The 23,103-nt window shown below is 41.0% G+C and overlaps 1 protein-coding gene across 4 annotated transcripts; it reads right to left on the reverse strand.

The window, feature by feature from the left end:
- Window positions 1-240: 240 nt before the first annotated feature.
- LOC140730799 (heterogeneous nuclear ribonucleoprotein Q-like) lies at window positions 241-19,641 on the reverse strand. Of its 4 annotated transcripts, none has more exons than XM_073051702.1 (12): window positions 19,469-19,606; window positions 18,676-18,838; window positions 16,528-16,646; window positions 15,938-16,045; window positions 13,962-14,075; window positions 13,221-13,397; window positions 13,001-13,136; window positions 10,182-10,387; window positions 6,582-6,731; window positions 6,304-6,425; window positions 4,741-5,104; window positions 241-2,854 (listed from the first exon to the last, which is right to left on the reverse strand). In XM_073051702.1, the coding sequence occupies exons 2-12, from the start codon at window positions 18,836-18,838 to the stop codon at window positions 2,819-2,821; spliced, it is 1,695 nt and encodes a 564-aa protein (XP_072907803.1). In that variant the 5' UTR covers window positions 19,469-19,606; the 3' UTR covers window positions 241-2,818. The 4 variants fall into 4 exon arrangements, with proteins under 4 accessions (XP_072907803.1, XP_072907802.1, XP_072907801.1 ...); XM_073051701.1 differs by having other exon boundaries at window positions 241-2,857; XM_073051700.1 differs by lacking the exon at window positions 241-2,854 and having other exon boundaries at window positions 4,141-5,104; window positions 19,599-19,641.
- Window positions 19,642-23,103: the final 3,462 nt, after the last annotated feature.

The raw sequence follows: 23,103 nt of genomic DNA on the forward strand, positions 1-23,103 counted from the left end.
TTATTAGAATCTTGTAAGAATCGTGATCAACAAGGTCCTTGGGGTAGAGAAAACTGTCAAGTGTATTCACTAGCTCTGAAAGGTATGTTCTTTCTCCAAGAAAATGGACCTCTACGTAATTTGATTGCTATCTGATAATGCATGAACAGATTTGCATCACTGAAATATTTTCAAACTAGATATGTGATTGTTCTGTCACCAAGTGGACAACCAAAGAAATCCTCCATTAGGAAAACATGCTTAAAAATCAAAATCTTTATTACAAAAATAAGTTACACTCACCTCCAGCTTACAGTATAAAACAATGTTTATCTGCAGGAATGAAGCGATGATGATCAATGCCAATGAAATCTTGCTGTACTTAACAGCAAGGTCCTTTCAGGACAAGTAACATCTCCAGTTTCCATAGGTAGATGAAGGCAATAATTGATCAGGTAGTTTTTGCCAAGATTTACCAATTCACATCCAGATATTAACCTTTCATCTAGTTGCAAACTTTGGGGTAAACTTAAAACTACAATATCCCTTTTAATCAAACACATTTGAATTCCAAAAATTTAAAAAATCTTTCACATATCTTACCCTTCTGTTCTTATTGTTACCTGAACTTTTGCTCAATTTTCTTGGTCCCATCCATCTATCTACATGGTTTTGATCCACTTACAAGTTTCCATAAACCTGGTCAGTGCAAGATAGAACACCATGGTGTAGGTACTGACCTGCCCTCACATCTTTTACAAATGCAATGCCACTGACATTAAGCCTACAATGTCACTTGTTAAATATATAAACTACAACAGTGAAACATGATTATAGCAACAATTTACAAGAAATGCAGCATTCGATCCCAACAGAATGGAATATTGTCAATACTGGATAAAATACATCAGTATAAAATAACCTGAAGTCTGATTTTTATAGGCACGGTAGGACTGATGCAAATACAGTCATGTTAATTTAAAATCCGATGCCTCAACATCTAGGTAGTTATTTCTGCAAGGATTTTTTTCTTAAATATCTGCACCAACTCTAGTCTCTATCTCCCTTGAAGTTCTGAATCACTCAAGGCAGTTATGCACATCCTCTAGAATGACAAACATTCACAAATCTCAGTGAAGGCAGACAGGTTTACTAACCATAAAACTATGCACTTTCTTCAGCAGGGAATGCTAGACCAGCCTTGCTAATCCTTCTTTATTACACAATGCAACCCAAATGAAATCAGCACAAAGACTAAACATAAAATTAGTTAGATAAACTTGGCCATTTCTAATGACCTATAGTGAGGAATATTATAACCTATTGAACAAGCTGTTCAAAACCAAAACAAGGCACCATAGTGCTAGGATAATTCTTAGGTAAACCACAACCACTGTTCCAGTTCTGAGTTTAACCAAAATACATCTCATTTTAAACTATCCTATGGTACAAACTTCTAAAATGCGTAAGTGGCTCAAGGGTCAATTTATATGAATTAAGAATTCTCAACAAATATATGCTTACTCTTTTATTACTCAAGTTCAAAGAACCACTAAAGCATTATACCATGTAACTTAAAGTATCTTAAGTCATTCAACCATCCTAATATACCAAGAGCAAATATCTTAAGATAACTTTAAGAGGTAATAAAATGTTGCGCATCTAATCTCTGTAGTTGTACAAATTAGCATCCTATCCTTTCTAAACATGGTAATTATGGTCATGGGGCTATCACTTTTGGAACCAGGGAACAAATTGGAAAAAATTCTAGGTCAAAAGGTTAGACATTTGTGAAAGGTATTTACAAAAGAAACTTGCCACTGAGTCATGGGGGCAACTTATGAAAAAGTGTGCTTACTAGAGAACAGTACACACATCAAATCCAAACTAACAAAGTATTAACTTCATTAGAACACAAAGATATGTGCAATTCCATACATTGCTAAAACTAACCCATACAAAACTATTTAAAGGGATATTGTAATTTAAACATTACAGTTTGCTGTCATTGAATTTTCAATTTCCAACATCTCAGTACTTACAAAAGTAACAGCTCCTTCAACTATAATACAACCTAAGGTTAACTATAGTATCTGAAAAAGCAACACAGCAATTTCAGTTTAATAGAGACAAGAGCAAGGTTTGTTATGGTCATTTGTAATAAAGATAGGGTACCACTACAATTCTCAATACACTAATTTAGCCTGAATTAAAAAGGGTACTGAATAAAAACAAAAAAAAACTAAGCAGGCAATAAAAGGTTTTCTTTGTGGCAGATACAGCAAAACAAATCTTGCTCTTGTTTACAGTTCTCTATATATACAGTACACAAAGGGTAGTTTTATCCTCGTTTACCGAGGTAAGTTAACAACCCCTTTTTTAAAGTTAGGTTCAGAAAAGAACCATTCTTCTGGAATGCTCAACTACCTGAAATATTGGTGATTAATTACACTTCCATCTGCAAGCAGTCCTCTTCAGGAGTAATGAGTTCTCGAACTGCAGTGTGAGGTAGTGATGAGGAATAACACAAGAACTACAATCAGCTGGACGTGAATGCAATGGCTTGGACATAATGTTTTCTGAGCAGGTCTGGTATTTGTACGAATACCATGGCCATTATGAAATCATCCAACAAAGCAATGGTCATCACCCACCACTACCCCTGTATATTACAAAAAAGGTAAATTTGCTATACAAAATTTAAAAATTACAGTCCATATACATTGACATCTGAAGCTTTTCTCCTTGGCTGTTCCTGGTCTCCATTTGGCGTCATCATCTGGAATCTTACCATCATCTCTTAGCAGCTTCCAGTGTAACTTCAGCAAGTCAGTCGTCATCAAAACAGGTCAGGACCGGCCTCGACCTCGTTTTCCTGCTAGTCAGGCAACAAAAGGAAGCCAGTAAGAATTTAAGAAAAATGTTACTCAATAATCCATATTTAATGCTTCAGTATAGTAACTATCTGAACCCAAAATACAACAAACGAGCTATTGTTACTGCCCAGGTGAATTCATCTTAAAAACTGAGTATACCATTTAATTTAAATATTTTCAGCTTTCCAAACAATTCTTCAGAGCTTTCAGCATATTTACATTAATCCATATACACACCCTGGTGGTTCAATGTAATTTTTCAATGTAAAAATATATTCACAGCATTGTTTATCTGGATTAAGCTCAAAGGTACACAATTTGTGTTTGAAGTCAATATGGATTTCTGAATTTAATTCTTAGAATATAAGTGGTACACTCCTGTTTCCAAAGAGAATTTGATCAAAATATGTCACCATATTTTGAGAACATAGCTTGGTTAAGCAAACATCAGTTATTTCACAACACAGTAAGCATTTTAGGTGTTAAGCAAAGCACATATTAAGCATTTAATGCCGAAAATTAATAGCAGCTAGATTTTTTGTGATTTGTACTTTAGAAATGTACTTCTGACTTCCTTTAAAAATTCATCTTCAGGAATAAACTATTTGGAAAAAAACGTACTGTACAAAAAGCACAAACACATCTGAGGTATCCTTTGGCATCATCCCCACAGTACTTCCATGACATAAGATCAGTGCTTTATTAAAAGTCAAAAAGCAATGCAGCAACTCAGTTAGATAACTTAATGCAAAGCAAATGTGCCTCAATAATATGCCCTAGTTCACCCAATCAATTTTACAAAACTGCAAGACTCTGCTACTGATGTATCACATGCTACCTTAAAAGAATCTCCTTCTCTATGTTAAATATCATTCACATACAAGAAATACATAAATAAAACTGTGCAAATGCTAAAACACGCTTCTAGTACTTCCTTCCATAACCATTCTGACCAAGGATTTCCATTATAAATTCATTGGAGAATTTGGATCAGCTTTTGCGATTGAAAAATGTCAAAGGAAAATGACTGCAACAAAACGGTATTTGGTTAAATCCATGCGGCTTGAGAATTTTGAAATTTTATAGTAGATAGTAACAGTAGAAAATACAAGCAAGACTTGACAAAGTGTCACTTCTGGAATAGCCAAACCAAAGGAATGTAGTAATGTTAAATTGGACAAAAGCAAATAAATTTATCTAGGTTCAACTTGCCTACTCCTGGTAGTAATGTACAAAAACATCAGTTATTTCAATTAAAAGAAATTCAGTTGGGGGGGGGGGGGGGGGAACTGTTTGAAAATTTATTCATTTAGCTTGAAAACGTCAAGGAAACAGAACTACCAGTAATATGCATACAGTGAAGCCATGTTGAAATGATAAGCCAGATTTTTTAAAAAAGTCAAAAACATGATGAATTATGTCGAACCTCTGCTAAACTTTCTGGAATGCTTTTATCAAAGCAGCCAAATTTCCAAAAAAAAAAAGCCATTCCCAGTCATTGCAGACAGTGCCATCCTCTATTTGGTAAAAATATATACAGAGATTTGCACATATGGGATTCTTGCCAGATGTCACCAATTAACTAGCGGCAGCCAATCAGATTTAAGGCCAATTGGATTTTTGAAGTCAGTTCAAACAAGCTATCAGTCACGTTATAAACCCTAATGGCTTATTTCCACTGTTGCCCACAAGTAGCCTGGTTGTTCTCAGATTTGTAACCATAGTTACCAGAATAATCACCACCTTGGAGCGGTTGCTGAGCAATAGGTTGGGAGCCCCAGTTCTGATTATTGGTCTGGCGCCGCTTCGAATCTGGCTGGTTGTACCCATCAGCTTTTCGTTTGCCTCCTACATTTCCACCGCGGCCACCCCTCACACCACGTACCCCGCGGGTTCTCTGTGTCTGGGGACCCCCTCTTGCACCACGAGCACCTCTCCCTGCCATTTGACCACGTTGTGTGAATCCAGATCTTCCACGTGGTTGGGGAACTCCACGACCTCTGATAAGAGGAGCACCTCTCCCACTTCTGCCACTTCGTCCTCTAGCAGTCGTTTGATAATCATCGTAACCATAATATGGATCTTCATATCCTCCACGATAATCATGGTAATCGTAGCCATAATAATCGTAGTAATCTTCGTAACTATAGTAATCTAATGAGTAACTGTAACCTCCTCTGGCTCCACGATTTCTGCCTCGTGCTGGAGGGGGCATGCGGGGAGGAGGGTAGTAATAATAATCCTCATACCTGGAGTTAAAAAGACATTTGATTTGTTTAAGACATTAGTTCAGTTACAATGATAAATGTTCTTTCAAGTTAAAGCAAAGACCTACTCTTAATAAATTAAAACCAAAGTATTCATGGATATCAAATGGAACATTTGAACTGTCAGCAAGAAGATTGGGTGATGTTTTCATTTCTCAATCCTTAAAAGAACTACCATGTCTTCATGAGCCACCATTCTTAATACTGATTACCACAGGCAACATGATCACATCTCCCTGGTCATCAATATTAGGTACAACAGAACTGAAAGAAAACTGTAATAGATGCCATCAAAATAAAGCAGACTACATTACAAGAACATCTGCACCTGTACAAGATAACCTAAATGAACAGGTAAAACTGAAGGATGTAACGTACATTTACTATTTTAATTCATTAGGAGGGCAGGGGTATAGTACATTTCAGGCGGATCAACCTGTACAGTTGTACATAGCCTATCTGACCTACAATTGTAAAAACTAAATTCAGTTTTGGACAAAATAGGAAACTAAGTTAAAGGAAATAAGGCAATCGTCCGTGATTGAACTAAATGGCACAACAGTTTCAATCTAAACTAAACGCCAACAAATCTAGTGGGAGATTCCCACAATACTACATTACATAGTCTGCTCTTCTGGTTTAACTGAGGGCAAGATTGAGGAAACAAAAATCAGCACCTAACAGAGGAACCTAGCATTCTGTAAACAGCTTAACCTCAACCACGAATACAATGGGAGTTCAAAAAAGTAGCCTTTTAAAGGTATATTTCTGATACATAATATACATTTTTAGCTAGATCCATCACCAATTAATATCATTTACTTCCATCTGCTGGCCAAACACCAGTTATCAGATAATAAGCAAAAAGTTCCAAATTTCAAAGGCATCAGGAGTTGAATACACCAGATTTGTCCTGAAAGGATTCATGCTTATATGACTTAAACAAATAATTGTTGTGCAATTGGCCAAAGTAGAAGTGCTGTTGAACAGATCTGCTGATGCACCAACAGCTTGTCTTACAGCTGGACATTCCCACTAGGCTGGAATCTGACCTAGACTCCATGCATCACCAAAAGCAATACTTTTTAACTGGAACAGTTTCTTGGGAAAAAAAACTGTTGACTATAATTAACCAGACTTGAAATAAGATTAAAAATATTGAACCATCAAGATATACTCACAGCTGAGATCTAGCAGCTTGCCTCTGAGCTTGACGTTCTTTTTTCTTCTTGTCTGGTGGCTTAGCAAGAACAATTTCAATATTTTCCCCTTCTAGATCTTTCCCATTCATTTCATCCATTGCCTGGAACAAAGTAGTAAATATAGCAGTTTTACATAATTATTTGCCCAGATAAACAATTAAACAAACAAGCTGAGCCAAATAATCAGTAGCATGGATTATGACAAACTCATGCCTTTCACTTGATGCTGCATAGCACTACATTGAAACTTTCTTTACCTTTACTGCACCATCTCTCTCATCAAAATGAATGAATGCATAATCTTTAAGTTTCTTCACCCGCTCCAGTTTGCCAAAGTGACTGAAAGTCTTTTCTAGTAATTCTTCTGTTACTGTACTGGCCAAATTGCGAACAAACAGCACTTTTACCTGCAATCAAGATGTATATATATCAATTATTTATAAAGAAAAATATTAAGAACATTAAATAATTTTATTTGTATCTCTATTTATGCAGTAGACAAGAGTCTATAGAAGTGAGGCAAAGTGGCATCAACTTCACGGACCCTATACAGATTACAGGAGATGGTTGCCATGCTGAGGCAATTAGGGTGGATAAATCCCCAGGGCCTGACAAGATGCTCCATTGGACCCAGTGAGAGGCAAGTGCAGAAATTGACGGGACCCTAGCAGACATTTAAAACATCAAGCAACAGGTGAGCACTGCATAGACCACTGTTTAACAAAGGCTCTCAAAATAAACCAGGAAATGATAGGCCGGTGTGCCTGACATCAGTTATTGAAAGGAATTCTGAGGGACCAGATATACCAGAATTTGGATAGGCAAGTCAGCATGGCTTCCTGCCTGGTAGATCATGTCTACCCAATCTTACATTTTTTTTCAAGGAAGTTATCAGGAATGTTGTTGAAGGCAAGGCAGTAGACAGTTGACGAGGTTGGCAACCGGATCATGAAATTTGTGGATGACACCAAGATTGGGGGTATAGTGTACAACAAGGAAGGCTATCATGGCTTGCAGCAGAATCTGGACCAGCTGGAAAAATGGATTGAAGATGGCAGGTGGAATTTAATGCAGACAAGTACAAGATATTGCATTTCAGTAGGACCAACCAGGTCTGTATTTCGTTGAAAGTGGTGTCACAAAGAAAGCTTTTGGTACAATGACCTTCAAAAATCAAAATAGTACAAGAGATGGGATGTTATGTTGAAGTTATACAAGATATTGGTGAAGCCTAATTTGAATTATTGTGTTCAGTTTTGCTCATCTACCCACACGAAAAGATGTAAATAAGTACAGAGAAAAGTTACAAGGATGTTGGCTGGGTCTACAAGACCTGAGTTATAAGGAAAGATTGAATAGATTGGGAGTTTAATCCTTGGTGCACTGAACATTGAGATTTAATCGAGGTACACAAAATTATGATGAGTATAGATAAAATGCAAGGAGGGATCCCCCCCCCCCCCCAGAGGTTCAGTGGGACAACAACCAGAGGTATATGGGGTATATGGGGTAAGACAAAGTTTAAAGGGAACATGAGGGCAAACATCTTCACTCAAGAGGGTTATGAGAGTGTGGAATAAGTCTCCAGCACAAGTGGTGCATGTGAGATCGATTTCAATGTTTCAATGTATTGATAGGCACGTGGACATAGGGGTATGGAAGGCTATGGTCGTGGTGCAGATCAATGGGAGTAGGCAGCTTAAATGGTTCAGCACAGACTAGCTGGAGCGAACCTGTTTCTGTGCTGTACTTTCCTATGACTACTTTCTTTCCATTGATCACTGTGACCAAAAGTAAAAATGAGTAAAAAGATGAGAAGCCTTGAAGTGAAAGTATACAGCCCAAGATGCAAGCTAGACTTTGGTGTACATTGTCTGGAAGGCCAGTATTACATGTACTACTTATCCTTGAAATAGGTAGTGAGCTATCGTCTAAGAGGTGAGATTAGGTACTTCACACGAGTTTCATGATGCCTAATCAGCCACAACGAAATGCTGGCAATATATGGTAAGATTTGTACAAAAGAGACAAGTGACATCTGACCAATATACTCATGGGCAGGCTTTCTAGAGCCATTGCAGAGATTGGCGAGGGGTAAGAGAAAGTGATAAAACAGAGGACGGAGCAGTTGGTGGAAAGTTAGATGCAATGTGTAGAGACTAAGAGGAAGGATAGGCAGCAGATAAGATTATTCATGCAGTTGGATAGGTTTACTGTGAGAAGTATCAGAAACAGAGGTGATGAACTTCTGAGCATGGATTTGTACACAGAACTTGTCACAGGTTACAAAGTCGTCCTAATGAAGGGTCTCAGCCTGAAAAGTCGGCTATATTCTTCTCCGTAGATGCTGCCTGACCCGTTGAGTTTCTCCACCATTTTGTGTGCTACAACGGGATAAGTTGCAGAGCTGGGTTGAGAAGTAGCATAGAATTCAATTGGAAAAGCACAAAATGATATAGTTTGAAAGGTCAAACTTTTAACACTGAGAACAGGATTAACAGCAAGATTCTCCTGCCCCTCAATGTAGAGTAACAGAAGGATGTTGAGGTTCACATCCACAGATCATTTAAAATTGCTTTAAGAAGGCACATGGTGTCATAGCCTTCGTTAGTCGGGGGTTTAAGATCTAGAGCTGCAAGATAATGTTGCAACTCTATCAAACTCTGGTTAGACCACACTTAGGAGTGTCATGTTCCGTTCCAGTCACCTCATAAAAAGGATATGGAATCTTTATAGGGTGGCAAAGGAGATTTACCTGGTTTAGAGAATGTCTTGTGAGGAAAGGTTGAGTGAGCTTGGGCTTCTCTTTAGAGAGAAGATAGATCAGAGGTCACTTGATAGTCTATGATGGTAAGAGGCAGAGATAGAGTTAAGTGAGTTAAGTATATGGGGGATGTCAAAGATAGACTTCTTTTTCCCACAATGCATCAAATGTGCTGCCAGGTGGTGGTAAAGGCACATCTATTAGAGGCATCCAAGATTTGTTAATAGGCACATGGATGGAAAAAAAATGGTGGGTTATGTGGGAGGGAAGCATTAGATTGATCTTGCACTAGATTAAATGTTCTGTACTATTTTATTATATTCTATATTTCAAAACTAGGATAATGTGAGACATTGCTGATGGTGAACTGCTCGTACATGCTATTGCCTGCCTTGTTAGTAAGAGAAGCCTGAGTTTGGGAAATGCTGTTTTAACAACCCATGTAAAGTAGGTATCTCAAACCCAAGACAAACTTCATGCTAACAATGTGAGATTCTGTGGATATTCCATATGTGGATAGCTTCCCTGTAGCAGCCATGATCAAGACCTGATTGGTGCAAATAAAACTTGCTATTATCAGCTCAGAACAAAAGATTACCAAGAACTTGATTCGTGAGGGGTAAACTCCAGTATCTGTGAATGTTCAAGGTGGCAAATTTTGTAACACTCAATTAATGCATCCTTTCAGATGTTATACCAAATCTTCAAAGAGAAAACTTAGAATTTAGGCAAACACAGGGATTTTAAAAAAGTAGGTAGTTTTATCTCAAATCACATGAAACTCGTCAACTGCTGAAGTTACATCTAATAGAGACTATACAACTGCACTCTGGTGCCTAAGGAAATGTGAGCCATTCACTACTGAACATATACTGGAAGCTGCTACATATATGACATGGAGTCTCAAGCACTATTGAGAATTTCACAATGGCATTCCATTTCAGAGTGCACTCCAAAATCGGCAGGTAATGTAGCGATCCTGATAATTATCACTAGGGGTGACTGCAGCACTAATTGTTCATAGTGAAATTATGGATTTGAAATACCATACCAATAAATGTGGAAAATATTTAAAACATTCAAGAAGCATTACCTTTGACATGACCTCTGGATCGGGATCTTCAATGGGGTCTGCCCATTCCACCGTGACAACATTACCCCAGACCTTCACTTTTCCACTCATAAGCCTGCGCCTGGCCTGGGCAGCAGATTTATGATCTTCAAACTCCAAGAAGCAGAAACCCCTATTCTTCTTCTTGTCATCCGGTTGGTGATACAGTATCACATCTGTGAGCCCCTCTGACAAAATAAATAAAATACTATTTAGCATCTACTCTCTACATTTATCTACTTACTGATAAAGCAGTTTCCTTCAGGGTTGAAATACATGAAGATGCAACATCAATAATATCCCCAAAATTTCTCCTATCCTAACAAAATACAAAAACTGATTACCCTACAAATTGATCAGGATACCAATAATCTTCAAAAGAAAAAGGGTATTTTGTTCTGAGCTACTTTCCTGTTTCCTACTTTTCAATGAAAGACCAGGTTCCACTGAATTACAAGCCTAGCAATCTATCCACCGGCTGTCAAGCGAGTGAGACTGCCAGCTTACAACTTAAATTTACAGTAGGATCATGATTGCCAGATCATGAAAAAAATGGCCAAGATGAATGTAGAAATTAATAGGGCAGTTTGGGGCTCACACGAATAGGTCAAAATACAACATTCTATTAACCCGAGCTCCCATAACACATTCTCTTGGTCTTACACTAAAAATTACCTCAGCCTACACGTATGATCGTAGTGTGCAACTATAGGTCTCATTGAAATGAATGGGAATAAAATTACAGAAATGAAATGAGACCTCCTCACTAAAGTCAATATGCAGTGCTTTATTCAGCATTGCATTTCATATCACCTTTCAGTAGTTCCCATTTTTTTTGACAATGAATAGCAAAACAATTAGAATATTTCAGTGGCAAGGTCTCATTAGATATCAGTCATTCTGGGACTGCTGGAAGAGATCCTGCACTGAGTCTCTGCCCCAATGAAAGGTAGGGCAAAAATCTATGTTGAGTGAAAGGAATACAGTAGGGTTCAGGAAGCACACAAATTATGTGCTCTGGAGCTTGAGCATTCAGCCAGGAAAGAGCACCAACCAGAGCAAGCACACCTTTATTATCCTCAGCCCAATGCTTGGAAGAAAGAGAATATCTGTACCAGAGTAACTCATTCAAACATACAATGTGCCTTCAAACTTAACAAATACCTTTTTATGTCAAGTATACATTTCACTAAGACTTTTGCTATATTTTAGGAGGATGAGATAAGGCACTAGCATTGATCATACAATTTGACAGACATCTTAAATTTCAAGAGCAAACACGAGGAAATCTACAGATGCTGGAAATTTAAACACCACACACAAAATGCTGGTGGAACATAACAGGCCAGGCAGCATCTATAGGGAGAAGCACTGTTGATGTTTCAGGCCGAGACCCTTCCTCAGGACTAACTGAAAGGAAAGATAGTAAGAGATTTGAAAGTAGTGGGGGGGGGGGGGAGGGGGAAATGCAAAATGATAGAAGACTGGAGGGGGTGGGATGAAGCTTCAATAGCTGGAAAGATGACTGGCAAAAGTGATACAGAGCTGGAGAAGGGAAAGGATCATGGGACGGGAGGCCTCAGGAGAAAGGGGGGGGGGGGGAAGCACCAGAGGGAGATGGAGAACAGGCAGAGAGAGAAAAAAAACAATTAAATATTGTCAGGGATGGGGTAAGGGGAGGAAACCATTCAGGGTCCCAGACAGTCCTTCCAGGTGAGGCGACACTTCACCTGTGAGTCGGCTGGTGTGGTATACTGTGTCCGGTGTGGCCTTTTATATATCGGTGAGACCCGACGCAGACTGGGAGACCGTTTCGCTGAACACCTACGCTCGGTCTGCCAGAGAAAGCAGGATCTCCCGGTGGCCACACATTTTAATTCCATGTCCCATTCCCATTCTGATATGTCTATCCATGGCCTCCTCTACTGTCAAGATGAAGCCACACTCAGGTTGGAGGAACACCTTATATACCGGCTGGGTAGCCTCCAACCTGATGGCATGAACATTGACTTCTCTAACTTCTGTTAATGCCCCTCCTCCCCTTCTTACCCCATCCCTGACAATATTTAGTTGTTAGTTGTTTTTTTTCTCTCTGCCCATTCTCCCTCTCCCTCTGGTGCTTCCCCCCCCCCTTCCCCTTTCTTTCTCCCGAGGCCTCCCGTCCCAAGATCATTTCCCTTCTCCAGCTCTGTATCCCTTTTGCCAATCACCTTTCCAGCTCTTAGCTTCATCCCACCTCCTCCGGTCTTCTATCATTTCGCATTTCCCCCTCCCCCCACTACTTTCAAATCTTTTACTATCTTTCCTTTCAGTTAGTCCTGAGGAAGGGTTTCGGCCTGAAACGTCGACAGTGCTTCTCCCTATAGATGCTGCCTGGCCTGCTGTGTTCCACCAACATTTTGTGTGTTCTTAAATTTCAAGTCTTGCACACCCAGGTCACTGGATAGACATATCACTAAAAGGAATTAATTTCTCAACACAGGATAAGAAAATAACTGAATGGGAATATTATAGACTAATCTTACAGTTATCAATGAAAGTGGGACAAACTTGCACAATTATGTGATTCAATAACTAATGACAGACTTAAATCCAACCACACCACAAACTGCATGTGTTATTTCATAACAAATCAGACTTTTTTTGGTTAGCAATGAAATCATTTGTTGCAGAACTTGCTGTCAATTTAACCCAATTATTTGCAGCACAGGGAATTTGCTTGATCCACCACACATGCCACAGTAATTGAATGGATAGTATGCATGAATTGAACCAACAGAATGAAATCAAATCAATTTTACCTGTAACCTTTCTGAATTCATCCATAATTTGTTCTTTCGTCTTGCTTTTTGGAATGGATCCCACGAAAAGTCTGTTGTTTGCCACAGAAATGCAAACACCAATGTGTTTACCAGGCCGAATTTCATGGTTATCGCACTGAAAATTGATAACTGGGTCAATTAATGAGCCTTAATTAAAAAGGAATCGATTATAGCATACGTAACCATTGCAGAATCTCACCAATTTTACTGCCTCCTGTGCTGCATCTTTGGAGCAAAATGTGACGAAAGCATACCCCCGATTTAAACCAGTTAGTGGATCCATCATCAGGCGTAAATCCCAAATTGGGCCAGCTTTCTCAAAAAGGGGAACAAGTTCATCTTCGAAGAGATCTCTTGGTATTTTTCCTACAAATATCTTTGACAAAAATGTACTGATTTAATAAAAACAAACAGCAACTACTTTTAACCTTTACATCAACAAACTGGTAGTAATGGCTCTCTATACTATCAAAGGGATATTCTAAGAAATTCACATTCAACTTCCACTGAATACACAATGTCATTCAAAGGCTCATTTAAAATTCTCTGCATATGAGATTAAAGATCAGCTATATTTGTCACACATATTGAAGCAAAGTGAAATGCATCGTTTGCATCAACAGCTGACAGTCCATGGGTGTTCAGGGAGCAGCCCACAAGTGCATCCACGCTTCTAATAGCAACACAGCATGCCCACATTCATCCCTTTGGAATGTGGGATAAACCGAAGCACACTGAGGAAATCCACGTAGCTACGGGGAGAACGTACAGACTCGGGCAGCTGCAGCAATTGAACTTCAATCATTAAAGCTATATCACATTACGCTCTTTTAAGGTGCACATCACTTTTTCTGATCTTGAGCAACCATTCACATGACAAGTTTATCATTAACTTATTCAGACTATGAAACATCCATCCTTTGTAAACACTACTGCTTACCTCAGTACCAATGTTTGGTTGAGGACCTGAATGAACTGTATCAGGTGGGGGACCACCATATTTTCTCTGCCCTGTGGTAACATCAAGCGTATAACCTGTTCTTTCTAAGAGAGCCTGAGGGAATAAAAACAAAATTAAAATCAAAAATCAGCAATGGTAGGTTTGAGGAGTTGAATTTACTTATATTATTACAGGCAACTCTCTCAATCCCAGTAAAATAAACAATGGGACAATCTTTAACACAGATAGTAAAAGGTCAGTTTATTTGGATGGAGTAATTTTCTACAGTGCCAAGGATGGTCTGTGAACCTTCTGCTCCAGTATCTAATACCATTTATTCACATAGGGAAGTTTTGGATAGCCGTTATTCAAGCCCATCAAGCTATTTGCTAATACACAATCATCCAGACCAACAGAGACAGGTAATTTGAAAACATCAGATAAGAAAGATGTTGGCAAGGCATCAAGCATAAAGCACAGATAAAGTCAAACTATAACTGTAATTTTCTGAAAACGGCATATCTTCTAAGTAGACCACCACCAACTTTTTGACATCAACATTTACTGGAAGGCACCATCCCACTGAGTTCCTCACTTATTGGTTCTGATCCAGAAAGGAGAGATGACAAGAGCAATGCAGTTGTCAAACATGCAAAAAGACCGTTGTGCACAGGTCAACAATCAGGGCAGAAAAAGTGTAAATACAAGTGCCGGCTGTGGAGGGAGAAATACCTCAGCTGGACCAATACCCACCAACTCCAGTCCACCTGTATTGAGTGCCAACTATTCCCCAACGCTGATTATGCTGAAGGATAAAGCCTAACAGTTAATGACAACAGCTGGTTAGACTGATCTGATTGCAACTTCACCCATTCCTACCTTAAGAACATAAGGACGGTGGAAGCAAATTTTGAAAATGTACGTAAGCCCAGTTAGTAGAGCTGCTGCCTCAGCTTTCCAGCAAACCAAGTTTCATCCTCATTGCTGATACTGAGCAGTTAGCACTCCCCCAGTGACAGCATGGCTTTCCTCCCACATCCCAATGACAGGAGTATGGTGCAAATACAATGGGATTCTGTAAATGTGTGGCTAATGGTCGCCAGACTCAGTGGTCCAAACTGCTCTATGCTGGTTAATTATGCCTCAATACAAAGAGCTCAGAATACTCAAATCTCAAAAAGATGTACTCTCCATTCTCTTCAATGGACAATCCATTATAGCCTAGATTGGGGTTTCCAAACTTTAAGCCATGGACTCCCTACCATTAACCAAGGGGTCCATGGACACCCCAGTGAGAACCCCTGTCTAAATTATCCAAGAAATATATCCTCCACGTCCATCCTGTGGATATTCAAATTGAAAGACCCTTTAAATTTCAATAAACCCCTTCACCTGTTCAACTTCTTGACGTTAACAGAAGACATTATTCCTGTTTTGCCTGCAACTTAATATAGGCCTAACTATTAAGAGCACTAAAAGGCAAGAACTCAATTTTGATATCCATTGACATAGTCAGCCAGTTAGGTAACACAAGCTAAAATTAGTACCCCACCAGTATTTAGCATGGAAATCTGCCACCAAAGCAGTCATGCTGAACTTTGTCCAATATCTGAAATAAATACTACCAAAAAGGGACAGCTTTTTTGCTAAACTGTCCCATTCTTAGCCAAATATACCCACGGCCATCTGACAAAAGCAATCCCCCTCAACATCCCTAAGTCAAGAAAAACTGTTGCCAACTGTCTCTCACCAATCTTAAATATTGCAAACTGACTTTAGTTGATGAAATATGACCAATTGAGATACCAAAGTTAGTTTAATTCCCAGCACCTCTGAAAGTGTTAAGTCACCAAAATTACAACAGCTCCCTTCCCCAATCAAACTACGGCTCTAAAAGCAGCACTTTTTCCAGACATACACAGGCAGTAAAATTCAAAGAGCAATGTATTGTGATCATTGTAATATTGGAACTGTACCTTAATTTTTGTCTCATCAGGACCTTTATTAGCATCTGTCACCTTAGATCCTTGCTTTTCTCTTTGTCTGTACGTCTTCATTACACCACATAGAAAGGCACTTTTATTCTTCAGGAAAATAAAATAGATTAAATCAGTCACAAAGGACATTCTAACCAATAAAACTTAATATTGACCACTACTTATAGCATCGTATCAACAACTAGCATCACCCAGATGCACCCTGAACAAGTGTCATAGACTGCAAATAAATGAGAGGAGTAAGGGAAAAGAAACTGGTTCTGCTGTTCACAACATGCAAGGATGTCCATAAGTTGTTTGTCCATAACCCCAGGATGGCCCTCATTTTGGACAGTGCAACAAAAACCTCAACTTATACTCTCAAAACAACTAATTTTAGCCTGACTATAACGTAGCTCCAAGAGTACAAGGAAGACAGATTTCTACACCTGCTGCAAAACTGCAGCAACTTCCTATCGTTTAAGTTCCAATTATAAACCTCCCCAGAAACTGAAAAATATTAACATATCAGAAATTCCTATAAAACATCACCACAATCTGTACTTGTGGAAGATGAAAACAATGATTACCTGAACATGTGAAAGATCACTTTCCTTAAACTGCTGTAGCACTGACAATGCACCTTCTTCATTGAACTCCCTCAAAGCATCAATCGCTCTCTCATCTAAATCACTATGGGACACCAAGCCTACAGGAAAAAAGACCTGGAATTTAGTAACACCCTCTGAAGAATTGTAATTCAGTATTGTTCACCTTGTAAAATTGCTCACTTTATCACACTTTCAACTCTGCTGAAATAAAATATACAGTAGTTAGAATTATTCTTTTTCCACAATGGCTTCAAAAGATCTTACAAAAATTACCATTTATCATTTAAGGCAAACGGTACATTGCCCTTCATTGGAATAGGATTTTACTGCAGGAGCAAGGATGTTATGCTACAATTATTTTGGACTATTGCTAGAGTAGTCTGTGCAACGCTTGACTCAGTATTTAAGAAATTGTACACTTGAGGGGGAGCAAAAGGTGATTCCTCGATTGAAAAAAGATCTTGTTAAAATACACAAAATTCTGATGCATCTTGACAGGCCAGATACCAAGGCACCTCTTTCTTGTAGGGAAGTGGGGTTGTTGTTCATGATTTCAGGATACTAGGCCACACATTTAAGACCGAAATGAAGAGTAACACTTTCAAAGAGCCTACAACCTTGAAATCTCATTCACTGAAAGCTGTGGAAGTCAAGTCATTAAGTAGAGTGGGAATAGAGTACCTAGATAAAGTCAGCCAGGAGTTGAATGGCAGAGTAGGCTTGAAGGGCTGAATGGCCGGTTCCTACTATACTTGTTTGTAATGAAAGTCAACAAAAAAAAAATCAGTGATAGCATTTATAGCTTCTCCTCTTCCTAGATGCTTACACTGTAAAACAACTTTAACTTTGAATAAAAGGCACAGAAAACTCTCAACATTAACTTCCCAAATACCAGTCAGGTTTGTGAACTCACCAAGTTTTCAGGGAAGTCTAATGGGTAATCATAAATGCAGAAAGATAGGTAGCAGCATTCAGGGAGAAATTTCAGCCAATGAAAACCAAAGGTGAGATCAAGCTCCACTGGACTAAAAGATAACGTATATTCACTGAGTTTTTATCTGTGCTCCAGCTGAGAAGACATGAGGTGAGACTCAGACTAAGAAAGTATTATTGGATGGTCAAGCTAGAGAAAAACAAATGTATGGAGATATCATTTGCTGAAACACCTTAGCCTGGGTCCATCAGAGATTAGCTTTTTATCAGTGGTCACAGAACCTGAGGGAGGGCAGATCTGTACAATATTTTTCATTTCAAAAATAATCAACAGCCCCACAGAAGGACACCTTCACCTCCTTAGGAGTTTTTAATCATGACATGTAGATTTCAGCATGAATAAAACTAAAAAGAAAATGGGTCACCCCTGAACTTTCAGTACGGACACCAGAAAAGTGACAAATTCAAACTCTGAAATACTAACACTAGTAAGGAATCTCCTCCCCCCCCCCCACAAAGTGATATATCAGTTGTCCTTTGAAATTAAGGCACTCGTATAAAGTTCATTGATAAATGTACTCAAATAACAGTAGCAAATTCACTGTAAAATAGTCAAATAGCGTCAAAATTGTACTTTTCCCCCCCAAAATAGAATATTACAACAATTAATTTTGCTGTAACTCTAAGCAATGGCCATTTTGTGAGGTTAACCCACTAGGTCAACAGGGATCAAATCAATGGATCACAGGCTACTCGAGTACTGCACTGTCATGACTCAGCTCCATCCCTGGCTGAGACTGTTCAGCTGACAAACCAGGAACTGAAACGTGGTTTACTTCATGCCTGGCAATGCACTAAAAACAAATTGCATTACTAGACCACACAATGAATTTCCAAGGATTCAGCTCTTCCTTCAGGTGTAAACGGGCAGACTGCAGCTTCATTGATCTGAAACACAAACTTGTCTATAAATAGGCACATTTCTTACATCAGTAGGCATTCATCTTGCCTTGCTGCTGAAGGAAGGGCTGCAATGTGGACAATTATCCTGCGTGAGATGTTCAGCTGTACTGAGGTTGAGCTCATTTTAAAATTAAGAACAGGGGCCCATTATGAACCTGAACCACAACAGCAAATGGGTGTACTTTAACCGTACTATACACAACAGTTTTGATTAGGCTATACAATACATACCTGCTAAATAAATTTCATCTAATTTGTCTGCAACCTTTCGTGGTAAGCCAGCCGTTAATAAAGTCTGGTAGTGTTCAGACCGAGGACTGGTAGTGGAAGTTTCCATGGGCTCCTCTATCCCATTCCCATTCATGTGCTCGGTCGCCATTGCTTCAGTGGACATCTGTACACGTGGACAGAAGGAAGTCAGAACATGTGTAGAGCCGCCGCTCAGTGCTGACAGCCGTGCGGACAGAAAAACGGGTACAGACAGGCTCGGCGTGGCCGGCACCGGGCACCACCCTATACTGGCCTAGATCAACTACAGCCCCAGGCCCAAGAGCTTCCGCGGACCCGGGCCTTCCCGCCCTTTTCATACGGTCCGAGGGCGCGGCGGGAAAGACACCGACATGTGCCCGGTTCGGGGATGAGTCTCCCGGGCCAGGCGGCCCGGGCCCGGACCAGGCGGCCCGGGCCCGGACCCGGACCACCACCTCCTTCAGCCCGGAGGCCGGGCCAAGCCACGCCGTCACCGGCCATGTGGGCCGGACAAAAGCCCGGAGCCGGCTCGTCCACCCCCACCCCCCACTCACTGCGGCGCCCGGCTGGCACCTCCCAACACCCCGGCAGTGGCTGGCAGCCCGACCCCGGCCAGCGCGGACTAACAATGCGCCCTGACACACCTCGAGTTTGGCGGTCGGCCCCCTCCTCCCCGACAGCCCGGACCCTGCTCCCCATGGACCAGCAAGGCGGCAGTTCAGTCCGACGGGAGCGCCGGGCCGGGCTGGTGGGCGGGATGCCGGCCGGTGCTCACCTGGCTACCGGTGTGCGGCGGTAGCGGTGCGAACTCGGCTGGTTCGGCCCCTCCGCTGGCGCTGGTGCTTCACAAAATGGCGGCTGCGCGCGGCTCCCCCAACCCCGAGTCCGTCCGCTTTCTCACTCACGCGCTCGCCGCCTGGCTTCGCGGGGTCTCCCGATCTACCCCGCAAGGACACTGTCAATGGAAAGCACGGCGTCACGCCTCCCCGCCCCACCATTGGGCAAGGTCCCCAGACTGGACCCGCCCCTTCCCCACGTGACGGCTGATTGACAGAGGGTGTCTGCCAGCTGCATGGGCGCGGACTGTCTCCGCCCTGTTCTGCCACTGGCGCGCCTTTGGGTGCTGTCCTGGACACAAGGGGAGAAGGTGTAATGTACATAGGAACAAAAGAATACATGAATCGGAACATTCAATGATAGTTATAAACTGCAAGTGCTGGAAATCCGACCTAAAGACAAGAAATGCTGGAAACACTAAGCGCTTCTTGCAACATCTGCGCAAAGGGAAACAGTAATGGTTCAGGTGAAGGAACGGAGACACAAGATGGTGCAGAAATATACCAATAGTGTGAATACCTGCAAGAAAATGAATCTCGGGGTAGTATTCGGTGACAAATTGTATACTTTGATAATAAATTTACTTTGAACTTTGAAATAGACTGTGGACATTTAAGGGTCTTATCAGAAATGTGGATTGTTTCTTTCCCGTCACAGATATTGCCTAACCAGCTGAGTGTTTCCAGATGTTTATTCTGCTGTTCAATAATGAAGTGACTCAAGTCTCATCCCCAGCGTTTTATTGGTTCTTTTGTGTTTCAACTGTCAAAGGTCTCAATCTCCACGTCCAAAGTAGAGAATTGCAAAGAGATAAGAATTTCTTCATCACCAACACACACACACACACACAAAATGCTGGAGGAACTCAGCAAGCCAGGCAGCATCTGTGGAAAAGAGTGAACGGTTGACGTTTTGGGCCAAGACCGGACTGGAAAGGAAGGGGAGAAGTCAAAATAAGGAGGGCGGAGGGGAGGAAGGTGGTAGGTGATAGGGGGGTGGTGAAGTAAAGAGCTGGGAAGCTGATGATGAAAGAAAGGTCTGAAGAAAGGGAGAGAATCGGAGGCCAAGTCAGAAAGGGAAGGGGGAGGAGCAGCAGAGGGAGATGATAAGGTGAGAGAGGGAAGTGGGAATGGGGAATGGTGGAGGAGAAGGGGTGCAGCGATTACCAGTAGTTCAAGAAATCAGTATTCATTCAGTCAGGTTGGAGGCTCCCCAGACAGAATATAAGATGTTGCTCCTCCAACCCGTGTGTGGACTCATCATGGCAGAATAGGGGGGAATGGGAATGGGAAGCAGAATTGAAATGGGAGGCCACCGGGTGATCCCACATTTTGTGGCAGATGGAGCAAATGTGCACGACAAAGTGGTCTCCCAATCTCAGTCAGGACTTGCTAATATTCAGCAGGCCACACTGGGAGTACCGCATAGAGTAGATGACCCCAGTGGACTTGCAGGTAAAGTGACCTCACCTGGCAGGACTACTTGGGGCCTTGAATGGTAGTGAGGGAGGAGGAGTAGGGGCAAGGATGGGCCTCATCAGCAAGAATGGCTAGTCAGCATACAGAGAGGAGGTGCAGCGGCTAACAGACTGGTGCAGAGCCAACAACCTGTCTCCGAATGTGAACAAAACAAAAGAGATGGTTGTTGACTTCAGGAGGGCACGGAGCAACCACTCCCCGCTGAACATCGACGGCTCCTCGGTAGAGATTGTTAAGATTTCTTGGTGTTCACCTGGCGGAGAATCTCACCTGGTCCCTCAACACCAGCTCCATAGCAAAGAAAGCCCAGCAGCATCTCTACTTTCTGCGAAGGCTGAGGAAAGTCCATCTCCCACACCCCATTCTCCTCACATTCTACAGGGGTTGTATTGAGAGCATCCTGAGCAGCTGCATCACCACCTGGTTCGGAAATTGCGCCATCTCGGATCACAAGACCCTGCAGCGGATAGTGAGGTCAGCTGAGAAGATCATCGGGGTCTCTCTTCCCGCTATTACAGACATTTACACTACAAGCTGCATCCGCAAAGGAAACAGCATTATGAAGTACCCCATGCACCCCTCATACAAACTCTTCTCCCTCCTGCCATCTGGGAAAAGGCACCAAAGCATTCGGGCTCTCACGACCAGACTATGTAACAGTTTCCATCAGACTTCTCAATACCCAGAGTCTGGACTGACACCAACTTACTGCCCTCTACTGTGCCTATTGTCTTGTTTATTATTTATTGTAATGTCTGCACTGTTTTGTGCACTTTATGCAGTCCTGGGTAGGTCTGTAGACTAGTGTAGTTTTTTTCTGTGTTGTTTTTACATAGTTCAGTGTAGTTTTTGTATTGTTTCATGTAGCACCATGGTCCTGAAAAACGTCTTGTTTTTACTATGCACTGTACCAGCAGTTATGGTTGAAATGACAATAAAAAGTGACTTGATATTGTTTCACTTGCAAGGATAAGGGCCAGGAGGGAGATCAGTCGAGAGGTACGAGTGGACAAGGGAGTCACGTAGGGAGCAATCCCTGCAGAAAGTTAGGGGAGGGAAAGACGTGCTCGGTGGTGGGATCCCATTGGAGATGGCGGAAGTTCCGGAGAATTAGGTGCTGGACTCAGAGGCTGATAGGGTGGTAGGAGAGGACAAGAGGAACCTTATCCCTGGTGTAGTGGTGGGAGGATGGGGTGAGGGCAGACGTGCGTGAAATGGAAGAGATGCGGGTGAGGGCAGTGTTGATGGTGGAGGAAGGGAAGCCCCTTCCTTTGAAGGAGGAGGACACCTCCGTTGTTCTGGAATGAAAAGCCTCATCCTGAGAGCCAATGCGGCAAAGAAATTCTTCATTTCACTTTGATTTATTCAAAACTTAATCTTCCCAATTATCGATATCCTAGCAAGAGGAAATATAATCTCAGCATTAACCCTGTCAGTCCTACATGGAATATTTTACAGTTCAGTGAGTTTACATCTTCTAACTTCCAATGAGCATCTGGTCAATGTCTCTTTGTAAAGGTTTTATGAAAAATCCTTTATGTCAGTAATCAACCTTCTCTGCATTACCCTCTATGCAAGAGGGACCCTCCTAAATAATGGAGTGCACAACTCCATGCAGTCCTCCGGGTAACTAAATAAATAAATACATTGATTAATTAATTAAATAGATAGATCGCTGGTTATTTGGGGAAAGAAATATATATACTAAAGCTATTATGAACTCCATGGAGCATGTGGGGATCTTCCGATATCCAGGCATTCTTTCTTTCTTTCTTTTTTACTTCTTTTTTTTCTTTCTTTCTATAGGGATATGTTGAGGGAGGGGTTAAGGGGGGGAAGGGTTGATATTTTTTTTCTTTTCTTCTGTAATCATTGAAAACTCAATAAAAAAAATTTTTTTAAAAAATTAATTAAAGGTGATTGCACACAGCAAACTGCTCATCAGAGATTCTATTATTGTTTGGCAATAGGGCATAGCGTGTCAGCCTCGGTGTTTGTGGAGTTTGGCATTATATTATCATGCAACATCATCCATCAAAATGAAATTCAAATGCGCTTTAACACTGGAGATTAATTGTGATATCAACCATTGTTA

Source organism: Hemitrygon akajei, chromosome 7 (genome assembly GCF_048418815.1).
Source record: "Hemitrygon akajei chromosome 7, sHemAka1.3, whole genome shotgun sequence".
Taxonomy (NCBI): Eukaryota; Metazoa; Chordata; class Chondrichthyes; order Myliobatiformes; family Dasyatidae; genus Hemitrygon; species Hemitrygon akajei.

Excerpts from the sequence above, each read along its gene's own strand:
- LOC140730799 (XM_073051700.1), bottom strand. The coding sequence starts at position 18,838 with ATGTCCACTGAAGCAATGGCGACCGAGCACATGAATGGGAATGGGATA. Across the intron at positions 10,388-13,000 it reads TGAATTCAGAAAGGTTACAG|AGGGGCTCACAGATGTGATA; the intron begins GTAAAATTGATT and ends TTATTTTGTCAG. Across the intron at positions 6,732-10,181 it reads ATCCAGAGGTCATGTCAAAG|GTAAAAGTGCTGTTTGTTCG; the intron begins GTAATGCTTCTT and ends TCTTGATTGCAG.